Below are 19,817 nucleotides of genomic sequence, written 5' to 3'. Positions count from 1 at the left end.
GATAATGCTTATTATAAACTGATATGACAAAGAAAATCGCTCGCTAAAAAAAATGGAGAGATTTTTGTCTGTAAATTATTTTTAAGATGTCTTATAGCTGGATCGCTAACGCACTCAGCTCACACACTGAGGTCCGGGGTTCGAATTTCCTCCAGTACGGCAGGAAATTATTAAGGACGTGTTTCCATAAGGCACCTGCTGTCCCTGTTCACCCATCAGTTCAAAATGGGTACCTGGGTGTTAGTGGACTGGTGTGGGTCGCATCCTGGGACAAAACTCACCTAATTTGCAGGAAATGCTCAGCATAACAAGCGGCTTTCTATATAGTAGTATGTCATTGATGTCAGCTGTGGTCTGTATACCTTGTACATGTACTGGTAATAAAGACATTATTATTATTATTATTATTATTATTATTATTATTATTATTATTATAAGTAAGAAGAGAAATGCGAATCAAGCAGAGAAGTGAATATGAACAGACATACCGTTGTTTACCTGTACAAGCGTGACAGATGGTTACTTTCTTACCTGATAAACGGTCAGTACGTGTGAGTGGTGCAGTAACTGTCAGTAGCGGCCTCGCTTATGTTGTCGCCGCCAGAGAACAACCAACCAGGTGAAAGTTAACAACTTGCAATGTCATTTGAAGAATTTTCTACTTATGACTGTTATCATCATCATCATCATCATCATCATCATCATCATGTTATTATTATTATTATTATTATTATTATTATTATTATTATTATTATTATTATTATTATTTTAATTCAATCTTTACTAAATTAAATAACTGTTAACAAAATTTACACGAATCAAACAATTTTCCTCTTAAATTATTATTACAATCAAAACAAAGCATTAAACCCACAAGGGTCACAGCTCTGTTTTCCTCTGATAATAAATTATTCATTAAGCATTTTTTTTTTAAGTCTACCAGCACTTCACTCGGAACAATTTTTTTTTCGTTTGTAATATATTTTTGCTTTTAAAGTGCCAATGGTTTACAGGTTGAGGTAACGAAAACTGTGACGGACACGAGTATTAGTTACATAACTCACCGCAGCACTGAATATATCACTTACGTGAGTACATAACTAATTTGTTGAAGATTTTTGCCTCTCGCCCCTTGTGGGTCCTTACCTGTGAGTCCTATCTATCTATCTATCTGACTAATTTGCTTGTGTGTCTCATCTGGTACTAAATAGCTATAACTATGACAATTTTTAAAGGGGTGGAGGGGTAAGGTAGCGGAAGGCCTCGGTCAGATGACCGAAAGCTGTAATGGTGGGTCATCATCTCAAGACCAGCGTCAGGAAACACTTGTAATGTTTCCTGACAAGCCTTACCCAACCTCTTAGGCCTCATAAATAACAAAAAGGCACCTCCACCTCTTCCTGCCTATATATAGCCGTCCTGCTCCACCTCTGTTAGTAAATATATAACAATGGTTATAAATGACCATAATTTTTAAAGGGGTGGACCGGTAAGCCAGCGGAAGGCCTCGGTCAGATGACCAAAAAGCTCCAAAGGCGGGTCATCATCTGACTAAGACCCGCGTCAGGAAACATTTGTCCTGTTTCCTGACGAACCTTACCTAACCTCTGTTAGTGTGACTTTGTCAATGGACCAAGTCGGACCGAAACGTCGTCGTAAGCATCTCTCTTTTACGTGCGGGTTATTTGTGTATCTTAGACCTCATGTTTGTACTACCTTTGTCTATATCTACTGTTTTGATTATCTTAGACCATGTCTACTTTCTTGAGTGCTTAAAGCTATATCTACTGTCTTGAGTACCATTAATCTAAGTCTACCGTCTTGAGTACCTAAAGTTATGTCTACTGTCTTGAGTACCTAAGATAATGTCTGCTATCTTAGTACCTTATTTAGTTATTTAATACCGGCGAATAAAAAAAAATGCTTTTGTGAAAAACAATGATTCAATTATATTCCTGTCAACAATGGATAAAAGGTTCAATGTGATTGTTGAAGTTATGATGTGGGAGTACATAGGTGAGTAAGTGTGTACTGAGTGTTTAGCATTTAGTCTAGGGTGATTAAGTGGCTTTTGAGAAGAGTCTTAAATTGATTTTCAGACTGGGTTACTTTAATATCTTCTGGTAATGAATTCCATATTTTGGGGCCCTTTACGTGCATAGAGTTTTTACACAGTGTGATATGGACACGAGGTATATCAAAAATAGATCTGTGTCTTGTGTTCTGTTTAGGTTGGTGAGGAAAAGTTTGAGTGGAGGTTTATATTTGCGTGTATTGTTCTGTGTATGTAGTAGGCACATGAATAAGTATGGATGTTCTTAATGGTGAGCAGATTCAGACTTCTGAAAATTGGTGGAGTATGCTGGCAGAAGTGGGAATTTGTTATCATTCTTACTGCTGCCTTTTGCTGGGTTATGAGGGGTTTTAGGTGATTGGATGTTGTTGATCCCCATGCACAAATTCCCTATGTAAGATAAGAGTATATGAGTGAATGGTACAGTGCCAGGAGAGCTGATTGTGGAACGTAGTACCTTATCTTTGATAGTATGTCTACAGTCTACTGTCTTAAGTACCTTAGACTATGTCTACTGTTTTCAGTATTGTAGACTATGTTTACTGTTTTCAGTACAATAGTCTATGTCTACTGTTTTGGGTACCTTAGAATATGTCTACTGTCTTGAGTACCTTAGTCTATGTCTGCTGTCTTGAGTACACCTTTATTTATATCTATTGTCTTAAGTACTAACATCATCTGTCTTTCGCTCACCATGAGGCGGGCCAAAGCAGCATGGGTTCGACTCCTTGGCAAGTAGCAGTGTTGATACCTATCAATATCACTCGTTTATATAATATATATATATATATATATATATATATATATATATATATATATATATATATATATATATATATATATATATATATATATATATATATATACATATACATATATATATATATATATATATATATATATATATATATATATATATATATATATATATATATATATATATATGCAAAACAACCACTGTGAAAGAATAGTGAAATTCCAAGCGTTCTCGTGACTTCTCACATTGTCAAAGAACTATAGAAACAAAACATCAAAGGAAGGCATATAAAGGGTCAAGACCACACCTCACCATCACATCCCACAACAAAGCAACACCTCACACACACATGACGACATCCGACGCTGAAACACACCTAATATTCTACCCAAGAATTAAGATTTTATTAGTTTAATGTATCATTAAATTCTTCTCAAATTGTATTAATTATAAATTAATCCAATTTATATAAACCAAAGGAAACATTCATATTATTTTCAAAACTGCTTTTTATGAAATATGATTCACTTATATTCCTGTCTTGGGTATTTCAAATCATTAGCTATTTCATAAAATTTGGATATTTCTTTATCTATGAACTCTGGATTACAAATACGTAAAATTCTCAAGAACAATGATGAGAAAACCAACAGTTTAACTTTCTCTTGACGTGAAGAATAATAATGTACATTGGAACAGTTATTTGTAGGTTTTCTGTAAATTTTAAATTTAAATTCATTATTACCCTTAATAATCAAGCATCTAGGAAAGGCAATGAGTTATTTACTTGGAACTCAACAGTAAAGTTTATAGACTAAGCGTCGTGTCACGCGTGTGTGATGTGTTGCTTTGTTGTGGGATGTGATGGTGAGGTGTAGTCTTGACTCTTTACATGCCTTCCTTTGATGTATTGTTTTTATAGTCCCTTGATAATGTGAGAAGTCATGAAAGCGTTTGGAATTTCACTATTCTTTCACAGTGGTTGTTTTGCATATTCTAAAATCACCTGTTTACAGTGATCTTATTGCATATATATATATATATATATATAAGTAGTCGATTTTTCCACTGAGCGAGGAATTCCGGAAAAGGCCTTCCACTGAGCGAGGAATTCCGGAAAAGGCCTTCCACTGAGCGAGGAATTCCGGTTTAGGCCTTCCACTGAGCGAGGTATCCGGTCTAGGACCAGCAGCTGGAGGGTCACCTTTTCACACCTAGGTGTTACTTCCGGTTTTGACCATGACCTCGCCCTCGAGACTACCTCACCCTTGACCCTCCAACCAATACCCCCGCCCACGACCCCCCCTTCGCGACCCCGCCGTCGCGCCGCGCGCCCGCCCGTGCGCCCGCCCGCTCCCTTCGCGACCCCCGCCCGCGCGCCCACCCGCGCGCCCCGCCCCGCCCGCGCGCCCGCCCGCGCCCTTCGCGACCCCCGCCCGCGCCTTCTGCTGCGCCTTCTGCAGCGTCGTCCGGATCGCCCCCGCGCCTCGAATTTTTTTCCGATTTTTTTCGATTTTTTTTTGAATTTCATTTTCTTGTGCTCTCCATCTCCTCGGATCAAGTTTTTAAGGTTCCCCCTCTCACTTTCACCCCCATCCCAAAATTTCTCGAAATCAAAGTCTCCATCTCCTCAGATCAAATTTTTAAGGTTCCCCCTCCCACTTTCACCCCCCAATCCCAAAAATTTCTCGATAATACAAGTTTTGGATTCCCCCCTATGGGGTTTTCGAAATTCTTATGATCTCCTCGGATCAAGTTTTTCTCGAAATCAAAGTCTCCATCTCCTTGGATCAAATTTTTGGATTACCCCTCTCACTTTCACTCCCACCCCAAAATTTCTCGATAATACAAGTTTTGGATTCCCCCCTATGGGGGTTTCGAAATTCTTATGATCTCCTCGGATCAAGTTTTTCTCGAAATCAAAGTCTCCATCTCCTTGGGTCAATTTTTTGGATTACCCCTCTCACTTTCACTCCCACCCCAAAATTTCTCGATAATACCAAGACTCCATCTCCTTGGATCAAGGTTTTTTGGATTCCCCCCTCTGGGGGTAAGCATTCAAATGAACTCTTCCTATGGGGCATGATGCTCTCTCTTACTACAGGTCTAAACAAGTGTGACGTCAGTATTCCTCTCATTAATGTGTTTACTCGACGGTCAGTGACGTCACGCGATGACCCCCACACACACAGGCTGAATCTTGTCGACCCTTTTAGTTCATTCAAGTTAATAAGGGGACATAGTAGTGACGTCACACACACAGGTTGAATCATGACGACCCTTTTAGTTCATTAAAGTTAATAAGGGGATATAGTACCTACATCATAGGGAAAACATTTTCACTCTTAACCCAGGTTAATCCAAATAATTTCACATTTTTGTTTCGTTAATACCCACAACAATCCAACAATTTCTTTACAACACAAGTCTAGACATTTTTCTTGTTTTAACTATTTCATCTCAGGTCACTCCCCCACGAAGTAACCTCCTCCCCACCCTCCCGAACCCTCACACTCCAACCAACACCTCACAATTTTCACTCATAACCCCCAATTTTTCTCGTTTTAACCCTTTTAGTTCATTAAAGTTAATAAGGGGACACAGTACATCAGAAAGTCACCACAACACTTATAACCACTTTTCGATAAATTCACTAGTCACAATTTTACATATTACGAAGTTAATACGCACACACACCTCACTTTGAACACCTTCAAAACACTCTCTTAAATCATTTGAATACTCACAAAAATACCTTTATACATTTCCAAACAACACTGAAATACTCCAAAAACATCATTCGAACACCCCCAAATCACCTCTGAATACTCCCAGAACACCTTCATAAGTACTCTTGCACATCATTTGAACACCTTCATAAGTACTCTCATAATCATTTGTACACCTTCAAAAAACACCTTTGAATACTCACATAAACACCCTTGAACACCTTCAAAACACCTTTGAATAACCTCAAAACACCTTTGAACACCTTCAAAACACCCTTGAACACCTTCAAAACACCCTTGAACACCTTCAAAAAAACAACATTTGAACACACTCAAAACACCTTTGAACACCTTAGAACGTTTCCAAAACACCTTTGAACACCTTTGAACGTTTCCAAAACACTATTTGAGTACTCCCAAATAAGATTTGACATCTCTAATTTATCTGCACTTACACATTTCATTAAATTACAACTCATCCCTCAGTCTCCAGACTAGGCATTTTCTCGTTTTTACCCTTTTAGTTCATTAAAGTTATTAAGGGGACACAATACATCAGAAAAAAAAAAAGTCACAAAAACTAACTCAAACACTTTACTTTGAACACCCCCAAAAACACTCTCATAATCATTTGTACACCTTCAAAAAACACCTTTGAATACTCACATAAACACCCTTGAACACCTTCAAAACACCTTTGAATAACCTCAAAACACCTTTGAACACCTTCAAAACACCCTTGAACACCCTTGATCACCTTCAAAAAACAACATTTGAACACACTCAAAACACCTTTGAACACCTTTGAACATTTCCAAACAACACTGAAACACTTCCAAAAAACACAATTTGAGTACTCCCAATTACACCACTGATTACTACTAAAACACCGCTGAATTCAATCAAAACACCCTTCAACACCTTCAAACACCCTTGAACACCTTCAAAACACTCTTGAACACCTTCAAAAACACCTTTGAACATTTCCAAAACACTATTTGAGTACTCCCAATTACACCACTGAATACTACTAAAACACCGATGAATTCAATCAAAACACCCTTCAACACCTTCAAAACACCTTTGAACACCTTTGAACATTTCCAAAAAACACTCTCATAATCATTTGAACACACTCAAAACACCTTTTGAACACCTTTTAACACCTTCAAAACACCCTTGAACACCTTCAAAACACTCTTGAACACCTTCAAAAACACCTTTGAACATTTCCAAAACACTATTTGAGTACTCCCAATTACACCACTGAATACTACTAAAACACCGATGAATTCAATCAAAACACCCTTCAACACCTTCAAAACACCTTTGAACACCTTTGAACATTTCCAAAAAACACTCTCATAATCATTTGAACACACTCAAAACACCTTTGAATAACCTCAAAACACCTTTGAACACCTTCAAAACACCCTTGAACACCCTTGATCACCTTCAAAAAAAACAACATTTGAACACACTCAAAACACCTTTGAACACTTCCAAAAAACACAATTTGAGTACTCCCAATTACACCACTGAATACTACTAAAACACCGCTGAATTCAATCAAAACACCCTTCAACACCTTCAAAACACCTTTGAACACCTTTGAACATTTCCAAAACACTATTTGAGTACTCCCAATTACACCACTGATTACTACTAAAACACCGCTGAATTCAATCAAAACACCCTTCATCACCTTCAAACACCCTTGAACACACTCAAAACACCCTTCAACACCTTCAAAACACCTTTGAACACCTTCAAAACACCTTTGAACACATTCAAAACACTCTCATAATCATTTGAACACACTCAAAACACCTTTTGAACACCTTTGAACACCTTCAAAACACCCTTGAACACCCTTGATCCCCTTCAAAAAACAACATTTGAACACACTCAAAATACCTTTGAACACCTTTGAACATTTCCAAACAACACTGAAACACTTCCAAAAACACCATTTGAGTACTCCCAAATACACCACTGAATACTAAAACACCACTGAATACACTCAAAACACCACCAAAATCACCATAAACTAAGATCAACACCCACATCCCACAACACCCACAACCCACAACACCCACAATTTTTTCTCGTTTTATCTAATTTCATCAGAAAAAGTCCCAACAACAACCCACTTATAACATTTTTTTTTCGGTATCTCTAGTTCGACAACAACACCCACAACACCCACATCCCAGAACACCCATGAACATTTCCAAAACACTATTTGAGTACTCCCAATTACACCACTGATTACTACTAAAACACCGCTGAATTCAATCAAAACACCCTTCAACACCTTCAAACACCCTTGAACACCTTCAAAACACTCTTGAACACTTTCAAAAACACCTTTGAACATTTCCAATCAACACTGAAACACTTCCAAAAAACACAATTTGAGTACTCCCTATTACACCACTGATTACTACTAAAACACCGCTGAATTCAATCAAAACACCCTTCAACACCTTCAAACACCCTTGAACACACTCAAAACACCCTTCAACACCTTCAAAACACCTTTGATCACCTTCAAAAACACCTTTGAATACATTCAAAACACTCTCATAATCATTTGAACACACTCAAAACACCTTTGAATAACCTCAAAACACCTTTGAACACCTTCAAAACACCCTTGAACACCCTTGATCACCTTCAAAAAACAACATTTGAACACACTCAAAACACCTTTGAACACCTTTGAACATTTCCAAACAACACTGAAACACTTCCAAAAACACCATTTGAGTACTCCCATATACACCACTGAATACTAAAACACCACTGAATACACTCAAAACACCACCAAAATCACCATAAACTAAGATCAACACCCACATCCCACAACACCCACAACACCCACAATTTTTTCTCGTTTTATCTAATTTCATCAGAAAGTCACAACACCCACACCTCCCATTTTTTTTCTCGTTTTAACCCTTTTAGTTCATTAAAGTTAATAAGGGGCCACACTACATCAGAAAAAGTCACAAAAACAACCCACTTATAACGTCTTTTCGATATCTCTAGTTCGACAACAACACCCGCATCCCACATCACCCACATCCCACATCCCACACACACACACACACACACATCCCTAACCTAGCCTAACCTAACCTAACTTATCCTAACATAACCTAACCTAACCTAACCTAACCTAACCTAACCTAACCTAACTTATCCTAACCTAGCCTAACCTAACCTAACCTAACCTTACCTAACTTATCCTAACCTAACTTAACCTAGCCTAACCTAACCTAACTTAACCTAACCTAACCTAACCTAACCGAACCTACCCTAACCTAACCTTACCTAACATAACCTAACCTAGCCTAACCTAACCTAACCTAACTTAACCTAACCCAACCTAACCTAACCTAGCCTAACCTAACTTAACCTAACCTAACCTAACCTACCCTAACCTAACTTATCCTAACCTAACCTAACCTATCTTAACCTTACCTAACCTAACCTAGCCGAACCTATCCTAACCTAACCTAAAATATATTAGAACAATTCCAAAATACATTAGAGTACTCCAGAATTACTTTGAACGACTCCATTTTTTTTTGGATATTTCCAAATTAGTTTTGAAAACTTTATCGTAAAATCGAACATTATTTTCTTGTTGGTAAACACACTCAATGGTAGAAATATTTACTCGATTTCCGAATAGAAACACTTTCCTTGCTCTGAGAGACTCATTGTGGGTCACCCCTTCCCCCCCCCCATCACCACTGGGGTAATGCGGTTCACACCCAAGGTAGATTTAAGATAATCATGAACACCTGCGCCAACTCAGGACAGACAGACGCCATGAAATGCGGGTAACATCCAAGGTAGAAAATCATCTCTTTCCAGACCAACTGTCTATCCTAACCTAACCTAACCTAACCTAACCTAACCTAATTCCTAACCTAACCTAACCTCACCTAACCGTACCTAACCTAACTCCATCAATCACCTCTATCCTAACCTAACCTAACCTAACCTAACCCAACCTAACTCCATCAAACACCTCTATCCTAACCTAACCTAACCTATCCTAACCTAACCTAACTCCATCAAACACCTCGAATACTACCTAACTTAACCTAACCTAACCTTACCTAACCTACCGAACCTAACCTAACCTAACCTAACCTATCCTAACCTGTCCTAACCTAACCTAACCTAACCTAACCTAACCTAACTTATCCTAAGCTAACCTAACCTAACTTATCCTAACCTAACCTATCCTAACCTAACCTAAACACTGACTAACTTTGAACCAACTCTGAACACCACTGATCTTCTTCAAAAAATGCTCTGCACATCATTTGAACACCTTCAAAAAAACACCATCAAACACCTCCGAATACTCCCAAAAAAAAAAAAAAACACTACTGATTACTACCAAATCACCACTGAATACTACCAATCACCGTCAAAATCACCAGAAACTAAGTTTAACATCACCATCTAACATCCTTTTTATAGAAATCCCCTCAAATCACTATAACCAAGAACTCCCTCCCCATTTGGCGCATAAAAAAAAAGCATGAACACAAACCTAATACGCAAACACTTAGTACATGATCACCATCAACTGAAAACATATCTTATACACACACATAATATAACACAATCACCAACTACAATCACCCATGTTCACTTACCTCAAAATCACTAATATCACAGAAAACAATCATTTTTATAAACATTTCACACACACACACACACACACACACACACACACACACACACACACACACACACAAAAAAAAAAAAAAATAATATTTGACAATATCTAAGCGCACTCACCTCACTACCACCAACACACGATGTCTCACCTCACAGGACCGACGAGCTCACCTCCAGTGACGTCACACTCCCATTGTGTTACTTGGTGGTTGGTAACATCACACCTAACCCCCCTTGTTTCAACCTGTTGTACCCTACATTATCTAAGAACACTATATCCAAGACGATTACCAGATTTTATGATCCCCAACACCAAGATCACAGAAAACACACATTTTTATAATTATTCACACAAAAAATCACGATCACCAATTCCATATCATGTTTACCGTCATCTATCAACACTAATCACCAAGATCACCAAAAAAAAATCTAAGATCATGCATCTCAAAACTACTATGATCACTGAAAACACTTATTTTTTAAACATTCGCACAAAAATAAGACATACACAAAAATACCACAACACTTCCACCAACATCTATAACATAACATGAGCACTATAACATATCACTATCACAAAAAAAATAATACACAAACACCCACATATTATACATTTCAATTGGAAATTTAAGACATGAGACATACTCACCAAATCTAAGACATTCACCTCCAACTAAGACATACACATCACCCCTAAAACTTCCTTCCTTATTCATTCCGTATATCTCCTAGAGCTGTTTTAACCCCGACGGATCCACCACGACGTAGGAGCCAGAGGAACCATCACCACTCCAACACCACCTACTACACTCTGGCTCCTACGTCGTGGTGGATCCGTCGGGGTTAAAACAGCTCTAGGAGATATACGGAATGAATAAGGAAGGAAGTTTTAGGGGTGATGTGTATGTCTTAGTTGGAGGTGAATGTCTTAGATTTGGTGAGTATGTCTCATGTCTTAAATTTCCAATTGAAATGTATAATATGTGGGTGTTTGTGTATTATTTTTTTTGTGATAGTGATATGTTATAGTGCTCATGTTATGTTATAGATGTTGGTGGAAGTGTTGTGGTATTTTTGTGTATGTCTTATTTTTGTGCGAATGTTTAAAAAATAAGTGTTTTCAGTGATCATAGTAGTTTTGAGATGCATGATCTTAGATTTTTTTTTTGGTGATCTTGGTGATTAGTGTTGATAGATGACGGTAAACATGATATGGAATTGGTGATCGTGATTTTTTGTGTGAATAATTATAAAAATGTGTGTTTTCTGTGATCTTGGTGTTGGGGATCATAAAATCTGGTAATCGTCTTGGATATAGTGTTCTTAGATAATGTAGGGTACAACAGGTTGAAACAAGGGGGGTTAGGTGTGATGTTACCAACCACCAAGTAACACAATGGGAGTGTGACGTCACTGGAGGTGAGCTCGTCGGTCCTGTGAGGTGAGACATCGTGTGTTGGTGGTAGTGAGGTGAGTGCGCTTAGATATTGTCAAATATTATTTTTTTTTTTTTTTTTTTTGTGTGTGTGTGTGTGTGTGTGTGTGTGTGTGTGTGTGTGTGTGTGTGTGTGTGTGAAATGTTTATAAAAATGATTGTTTTCTGTGATATTAGTGATTTTGAGGTAAGTGAACATGGGTGATTGTAGTTGGTGATTGTGTTATATTATGTGTGTGTATAAGATATGTTTTCAGTTGATGGTGATCATGTACTAAGTGTTTGCGTATTAGGTTTGTGTTCATGCTTTTTTTTTATGCGCCAAATGGGGAGGGAGTTCTTGGTTATAGTGATTTGAGGGGATTTCTATAAAAAGGATGTTAGATGGTGATGTTAAACTTAGTTTCTGGTGATTTTGACGGTGATTGGTAGTATTCAGTGGTGATTTGGTAGTAATCAGTAGTGTTTTTTTTTTGGGAGTATTCGGAGGTGTTTGATGGTGTTTTTTTTTTGAAGGTGTTCAAATGATGTGCAGAGCATTTTTTGAAGAAGATCAGTGGTGTTCAGAGTTGGTTCAAAGTTAGTCAGTGTTTAGGTTAGGTTAGGATAGGTTAGGTTAGGATAAGTTAGGTTAGGTTAGCTTAGGATAAGTTAGGTTAGGTTAGGTTAGGTTAGGTTAGGTTAGGACAGGTTAGGATAGGTTAGGTTAGGTTAGGTTAGGTTCGGTAGGTTAGGTAAGGTTAGGTTAGGTTAAGTTAGGTAGTATTCGAGGTGTTTGATGGAGTTAGGTTAGGTTAGGATAGGTTAGGTTAGGTTAGGATAGAGGTGTTTGATGGAGTTAGGTTGGGTTAGGTTAGGTTAGGTTAGGTTAGGATAGAGGTGATTGATGGAGTTAGGTTAGGTACGGTTAGGTGAGGTTAGGTTAGGTTAGGAATTAGGTTAGGTTAGGTTAGGTTAGGTTAGGTTAGGATAGACAGTTGGTCTGGAAAGAGATGATTTTCTACCTTGGATGTTACCCGCATTTCATGGCGTCTGTCTGTCCTGAGTTGGCGCAGGTGTTCATGATTATCTTAAATCTACCTTGGGTGTGAACCGCATTACCCCAGTGGTGATGGGGGGGGAAGGGGTGACCCACAATGAGTCTCTCAGAGCAAGGAAAGTGTTTCTATTCGGAAATCGAGTAAATATTTCTACCATTGAGTGTGTTTACCAACAAGAAAATAATGTTCGATTTTACGATAAAGTTTTCAAAACTAATTTGGAAATATCCAAAAAAAAATGGAGTCGTTCAAAGTAATTCTGGAGTACTCTAATGTATTTTGGAATTGTTCTAATATATTTTAGGTTAGGTTAGGATAGGTTCGGCTAGGTTAGGTTAGGTAAGGTTAAGATAGGTTAGGTTAGGTTAGGATAAGTTAGGTTAGGGTAGGTTAGGTTAGGTTAGGTTAAGTTAGGTTAGGCTAGGTTAGGTTAGGTTGGGTTAGGTTAAGTTAGGTTAGGTTAGGTTAGGCTAGGTTAGGTTATGTTAGGTAAGGTTAGGTTAGGGTAGGTTCGGTTAGGTTAGGTTAGGTTAGGTTAAGTTAGGTTAGGTTAGGCTAGGTTAAGTTAGGTTAGGATAAGTTAGGTAAGGTTAGGTTAGGTTAGGTTAGGCTAGGTTAGGATAAGTTAGGTTAGGTTAGGTTAGGTTAGGTTAGGTTAGGTTAGGTTAGGTTATGTTAGGATAAGTTAGGTTAGGTTAGGCTAGGTTAGGGATGTGTGTGTGTGTGTGTGTGTGGGATGTGGGATGTGGGTGATGTGGGATGCGGGTGTTGTTGTCGAACTAGAGATATCGAAAAGACGTTATAAGTGGGTTGTTTTTGTGACTTTTTCTGATGTAGTGTGGCCCCTTATTAACTTTAATGAACTAAAAGGGTTAAAACGAGAAAAAAAATGGGAGGTGTGGGTGTTGTGACTTTCTGATGAAATTAGATAAAACGAGAAAAAATTGTGGGTGTTGTGGGTGTTGTGGGATGTGGGTGTTGATCTTAGTTTATGGTGATTTTGGTGGTGTTTTGAGTGTATTCAGTGGTGTTTTAGTATTCAGTGGTGTATATGGGAGTACTCAAATGGTGTTTTTGGAAGTGTTTCAGTGTTGTTTGGAAATGTTCAAAGGTGTTCAAAGGTGTTTTGAGTGTGTTCAAATGTTGTTTTTTGAAGGTGATCAAGGGTGTTCAAGGGTGTTTTGAAGGTGTTCAAAGGTGTTTTGAGGTTATTCAAAGGTGTTTTGAGTGTGTTCAAATGATTATGAGAGTGTTTTGAATGTATTCAAAGGTGTTTTTGAAGGTGATCAAAGGTGTTTTGAAGGTGTTGAAGGGTGTTTTGAGTGTGTTCAAGGGTGTTTGAAGGTGTTGAAGGGTGTTTTGATTGAATTCAGCGGTGTTTTAGTAGTAATCAGTGGTGTAATAGGGAGTACTCAAATTGTGTTTTTTGGAAGTGTTTCAGTGTTGATTGGAAATGTTCAAAGGTGTTTTTGAAAGTGTTCAAGAGTGTTTTGAAGGTGTTCAAGGGTGTTTGAAGGTGTTGAAGGGTGTTTTGATTGAATTCAGCGGTGTTTTAGTAGTAATCAGTGGTGTAATTGGGAGTACTCAAATAGTGTTTTGGAAATGTTCATGGGTGTTCTGGGATGTGGGTGTTGTGGGTGTTGTTGTCGAACTAGAGATACCGAAAAAAAAATGTTATAAGTGGGTTGTTGTTGGGACTTTTTCTGATGAAATTAGATAAAACGAGAAAAAATTGTGGGTGTTGTGGGTTGTGGGTGTTGTGGGATGTGGGTGTTGATCTTAGTTTATGGTGATTTTGGTGGTGTTTTGAGTGTATTCAGTGGTGTTTTAGTATTCAGTGGTGTATTTGGGAGTACTCAAATGGTGTTTTTGGAAGTGTTTCAGTGTTGTTTGGAAATGTTCAAAGGTGTTCAAAGGTGTTTTGAGTGTGTTCAAATGTTGTTTTTTGAAGGTGATCAAGGGTGTTCAAGGGTGTTTTGAAGGTGTTCAAAGGTGTTCAAAAGGTGTTTTGAGTGTGTTCAAATGATTATGAGAGTGTTTTGAATGTGTTCAAAGGTGTTTTGAAGGTGTTCAAAGGTGTTTTGAAGGTGTTGAAGGGTGTTTTGAGTGTGTTCAAGGGTGTTTGAAGGTGATGAAGGGTGTTTTGATTGAATTCAGCGGTGTTTTAGTAGTAATCAGTGGTGTAATTGGGAGTACTCAAATAGTGTTTTGGAAATGTTCAAAGGTGTTCAAAGGTGTTTTGAAGGTGTTGAAGGGTGTTTTGATTGAATTCAGCGGTGTTTTAGTAGTATTCAGTGGTGTAATTGGGAGTACTCAAATTGTGTTTTTTGGAAGTGTTCAAAGGTGTTTTGAGTGTGTTCAAATGTTGTTTTTTTTGAAGGTGATCAAGGGTGTTCAAGGGTGTTTTGAAGGTGTTCAAAGGTGTTTTGAGGTTATTCAAAGGTGTTTTGAGTGTGTTCAAATGATTATGAGAGTGTTTTTTGGAAATGTTCAAAGGTGTTCAAAGGTGTTTTGAAGGTGTTGAAGGGTGTTTTGATTGAATTCATCGGTGTTTTAGTAGTATTCAGTGGTGTAATTGGGAGTACTCAAATAGTGTTTTGGAAATGTTCAAAGGTGTTTTTGAAGGTGTTCAAGAGTGTTTTGAAGGTGTTCAAGGGTGTTTTGAAGGTGTTCAAAGGTGTTCAAAAGGTGTTTTGAGTGTGTTCAAATGATTATGAGAGTGTTTTTTGGAAATGTTCAAAGGTGTTCAAAGGTGTTTTGAAGGTGTTGAAGGGTGTTTTGATTGAATTCATCGGTGTTTTAGTAGTATTCAGTGGTGTAATTGGGAGTACTCAAATAGTGTTTTGGAAATGTTCAAAGGTGTTTTTGAAGGTGTTCAAGAGTGTTTTGAAGGTGTTCAAGGGTGTTTGAAGGTGTTGAAGGGTGTTTTGATTGAATTCAGCGGTGTTTTAGTAGTAATCAGTGGTGTAATTGGGAGTACTCAAATTGTGTTTTTTGGAAGTGTTTCAGTGTTGTTTGGAAATGTTCAAAGGTGTTCAAAGGTGTTTTGAGTGTGTTCAAATGTTGTTTTTTGAAGGTGATCAAGGGTGTTCAAGGGTGTTTTGAAGGTGTTCAAAGGTGTTTTGAGGTTATTCAAAGGTGTTTTGAAGGTGTTCAAGGGTGTTTATGTGAGTATTCAAAGGTGTTTTTTGAAGGTGTACAAATGATTATGAGAGTGTTTTTGGGGGTGTTCAAAGTAAAGTGTTTGAGTTAGTTTTTGTGACTTTTTTTTTTTCTGATGTATTGTGTCCCCTTAATAACTTTAATGAACTAAAAGGGTAAAAACGAGAAAATGCCTAGTCTGGAGACTGAGGGATGAGTTGTAATTTAATGAAATGTGTAAGTGCAGATAAATTAGAGATGTCAAATCTTATTTGGGAGTACTCAAATAGTGTTTTGGAAATGTTCAAAGGTGTTTTGAGTGTGTTCAAATGTTGTTTTTGAAGGTGTTCAAGGGTGTTTTGAAGGTGTTCAAGGGTGTTTTGAAGGTGTTCAAAGGTGTTTTGAAGGTGTTTTGAGGTTATTCAAAGGTGTTTTGAGTGTGTTCAAATGATTATGAGAGTGCTTTGAAGGTGTTTTGAAGGTGTTCAAGGGTGTTTATGTGAGTATTCAAAGGTGTTTTTTGAAGGTGTACAAATGATTATGAGAGTACTTATGAAGGTGTTCAAATGATGTGCAAGAGTACTTATGAAGGTGTTCTGGGAGTATTCAGAGGTGATTTGGGGGTGTTCGAATGATGTTTTTGGAGTATTTCAGTGTTGTTTGGAAATGTATAAAGGTATTTTTGTGAGTATTCAAATGATTTAAGAGAGTGTTTTGAAGGTGTTCAAAGTAAAAGTGCGTATTAACTTCGTAATATGTAAAATTGTGAGTAGTGAATTTAACGAAAGTGGATGTAAGCGATGTGGTGACTTTCTGATGCATGTGTCCCCTTATTAACTTTAATGAACTAAAAGGGTTAAAACGAGAAAAATTGGGGGTTATGAGTGAAAATTGTGAGGTGTTGGTTGGAGTGTGAGGGTTCGGGAGGGTGGGGAGGAGGTTACTTCGTGGGGGAGTGACCTGAGATGAAAAATGTCTAGACTTGTGTTGTAAAGAAATTGTTGGATTGTTGTGGGTATTAACGAAACAAAAATGTGAAATTATTTGGATTAACCTGGGTTAAGAGTGAAAATGTTTTCCCTATGATGTAGGTACTATATCCCCTTATTAACTTTAATGAACTAAAAGGGTCGTCATGATTCAACCTGTGTGTGTGACGTCACTACTATGTCCCCTTATTAACTTGAATGAACTAAAAGGGTCGACAAGATTCAGCCTGTGTGTGTGGGGGTCATCGCGTGACGTCACTGACCGTCGAGTAAACACATTAATGAGAGGAATACTGACGTCACACTCGTTTAGACCTGTAGTAAGCATGCCCCATAGGAGGAGTTCATTTGAATGCTTACCCCCAGAGGGGGGGAATCCAAAAAACCTTGATCCAAGGAGATGGAGTCTTGGTATTATCGAGAAATTTTGGGGTGGGAGTGAAAGTGAGAGGGGTAATCCAAAAAATTGATCCGAGGAGATGGAGAATTTGATTTAGACAAAATTTTGATCCGAGGAGATCATAAGAATTTCGAAAATCCCATAGGGGGGAATCCAAAACTTGTATTATCGAGAAATTTTGGGGTGAAAGTGGGAGGGGTAATCCAAAAATTTGATCCAAGGAGATGGAGACTTTGATTTCGAGAAAAACTTGATCCGAGGAGATCATAAGAATTTCGAAAACCCCATAGGGGGGAATCCAAAACTTGTATCATCGAGAAATTTTTGGGATTGGGGGGTGAAAGTGGGAGGGGGAACCTTAAAAATTTGATCTGAGGAGATGGAGACTTTGATTTCGAGAAATTTTGGGATGGGGGTGAAAGTGAGAGGGGGAACCTTAAAAACTTGATCCGAGGAGATGGAGAGCACAAGAAAATGAAATTCAAAAAAAAATCGAAAAAAATCGGAAAAAATCATTCGAGGCGCGGGGGCGATCCGGACGACGCTGCAGAAGGCGCAGCAGAAGGCGCGGGCGGGGGCGCGAAGGGCGCGGGCGGGCGCGCGGGCGGGGCGGGGCGCGCGGGTGGGCGCGCGGGCGGGGATCGCGAAGGGAGCGGGCGGGCGCACGGGCGGGCGCGCGGCGCGACGGCGGGGTCGCGAAGGGGGGGTCGTGGGACAGGGGGGATTGGTTGGGGGGTCAAGGGTGAGGTAGTCTCGAGGGCGAGGTCATGGTCAAAACCGGAAGTAACACCTAGGTGTGAAAAGGTGACCCTCCAGCTGCTGGTCCTAGACCGGATACCTCGCTCAGTGGAAGGCCTAAACCGGAATTCCTCGCTCAGTGGAAGGCCTTTTCCGGAATTCCTCGCTCAGTGGAAGGCCTTTTCCGGAATTCCTCGCTCAGTGGAAAAATCGACTACTTATATATATATATATATATATATATATATATATATATATATATATATATATATATATATATATATATATATATATATATATATATATTATTGTACCCACCTGTGGAACTGTGCTGGGGACCCTCATCCTCAGAGAAAATAAACTTCAGGGAAAACTCAAGGTTCTCCCCGTAGCTGTTAGAATATTGTCTTCTTTAAATATGTATACATTAACAGTGTTTCATTTTTCCTCACGCAGACTACTCCACTACCGTTATACAACACCGAGTTTGAGACAGAGTACAGGACTCATTACTTGACGGAAACTGAGTTCCAAGATGTACCTGTGTACACTACCATCATCCAGACACAGTATCAGACGGAGTACCAGACAGATACCTCCATTCTGGAGGTTCCTGTCTACAGCACCTTAATCTCTACCGTCTATCATACCAAATACCGCACAGAGTTCTTCACTGATACTGAAACGCAGCAGTTGCCGATATATTCGACTTACGTCTCTACGCTGACGGAAACAACGCATTTGCCAACGTACCTAACGGAGACGCACTTCGATACAGAGTACGTCACCTCAACAACGGTGGTTACGTCGACATCAATCGACTATATTACAGTAACGACACATCTCACGACGACGGCATATGAGGATGTGTATGTGACACAGACGCAGGAGGTACCTACGTACATCACTAGCACCGACTACCGCCAGGTGATCATCACACAAACTGAGACACAACCTCACTACATCACCACCACGGAGCTGAAGGAGGTGGTAGTAACACAAACAACAACTGTACCTCTATACCTCACTACCACAGCTATCTCAGAAGTTCACTTCACCACAACGGTGCCCATTAATAATTACCTAACAACTTCTATACCAGCTTTCGTGGTGAGCACCGTTGACAGGTACCTCACCACCACAGTGCCTTATTATGTCACCAAAAGTGCCGCAGGTCACCGTAACTTGCACTCAAACCAATATTACACCTACTTCGCATAATACTGCCATGTGCATCAATAATCTTTCGACTTCACCTCACAGGTAAATAGCCATGGATAAAAAATTTTTAAATTTCCAATAAGGTTAATTAATAGGAGTTCTAGAGTTAAGAATTTTCGTAATTTTTCATTTCACGAATTATTTGTCAGTATTACCACTTTTAACAAATTGTTAAATCCATAATATTTGTACTATTTCACAGCGCCTCATCAGAAAAGACAAAATATTGCGGAATAAGAGTTTCCTTGGGCAGTATTTTGCTTTGTTTAAAGTATTATTAAGACTTGATAAAGCGTAACGCAAAGAATAATAACAATGGTTATAAATGACCATAATTTTTAAAGGGGTGGACCAGTAAGCCAGCGGAAGGCCTCGGTCAGATGACCAAAGCTCCAAAGGCGGTTCATCATCTGACCAAGACCAGCGTCAGGAAGCATTTGTCCTGTTTCCTGACGAACCTTACCTAACCTAACCTAACCTAACCTAACCTAACCTTACCTAACCTAACCTAACCTAACCTAACCTAACCTTACCTAACCTAACCTAACCTAACCTAATCTTACCTAACCTAACCTAACCT

At 38.7% G+C, this 19,817-nt stretch overlaps 1 protein-coding gene across 1 annotated transcript; it reads left to right on the top strand.

Annotated features, from left to right (window-relative positions):
- The first annotated feature begins 515 nt into the window (after positions 1-515).
- Positions 516-19,267, top strand: LOC128702052 (uncharacterized). The gene is made up of 3 exons (XM_070101514.1): positions 516-551; positions 1,014-1,088; positions 18,473-19,267. The coding sequence occupies exons 1-3, from the start codon at positions 516-518 to the stop codon at positions 19,235-19,237; spliced, it is 876 nt and encodes a 291-aa protein (XP_069957615.1). The 3' UTR covers positions 19,238-19,267.
- Positions 19,268-19,817: the final 550 nt, after the last annotated feature.

This window comes from Cherax quadricarinatus, chromosome 77 (assembly GCF_038502225.1).
Source record: "Cherax quadricarinatus isolate ZL_2023a chromosome 77, ASM3850222v1, whole genome shotgun sequence".
NCBI classification, from domain to species: domain Eukaryota; kingdom Metazoa; phylum Arthropoda; class Malacostraca; order Decapoda; family Parastacidae; genus Cherax; species Cherax quadricarinatus.
Note: the sequence above shows the minus strand (reverse complement) of the source record. Positions and strands in the feature narration are given on the sequence as shown.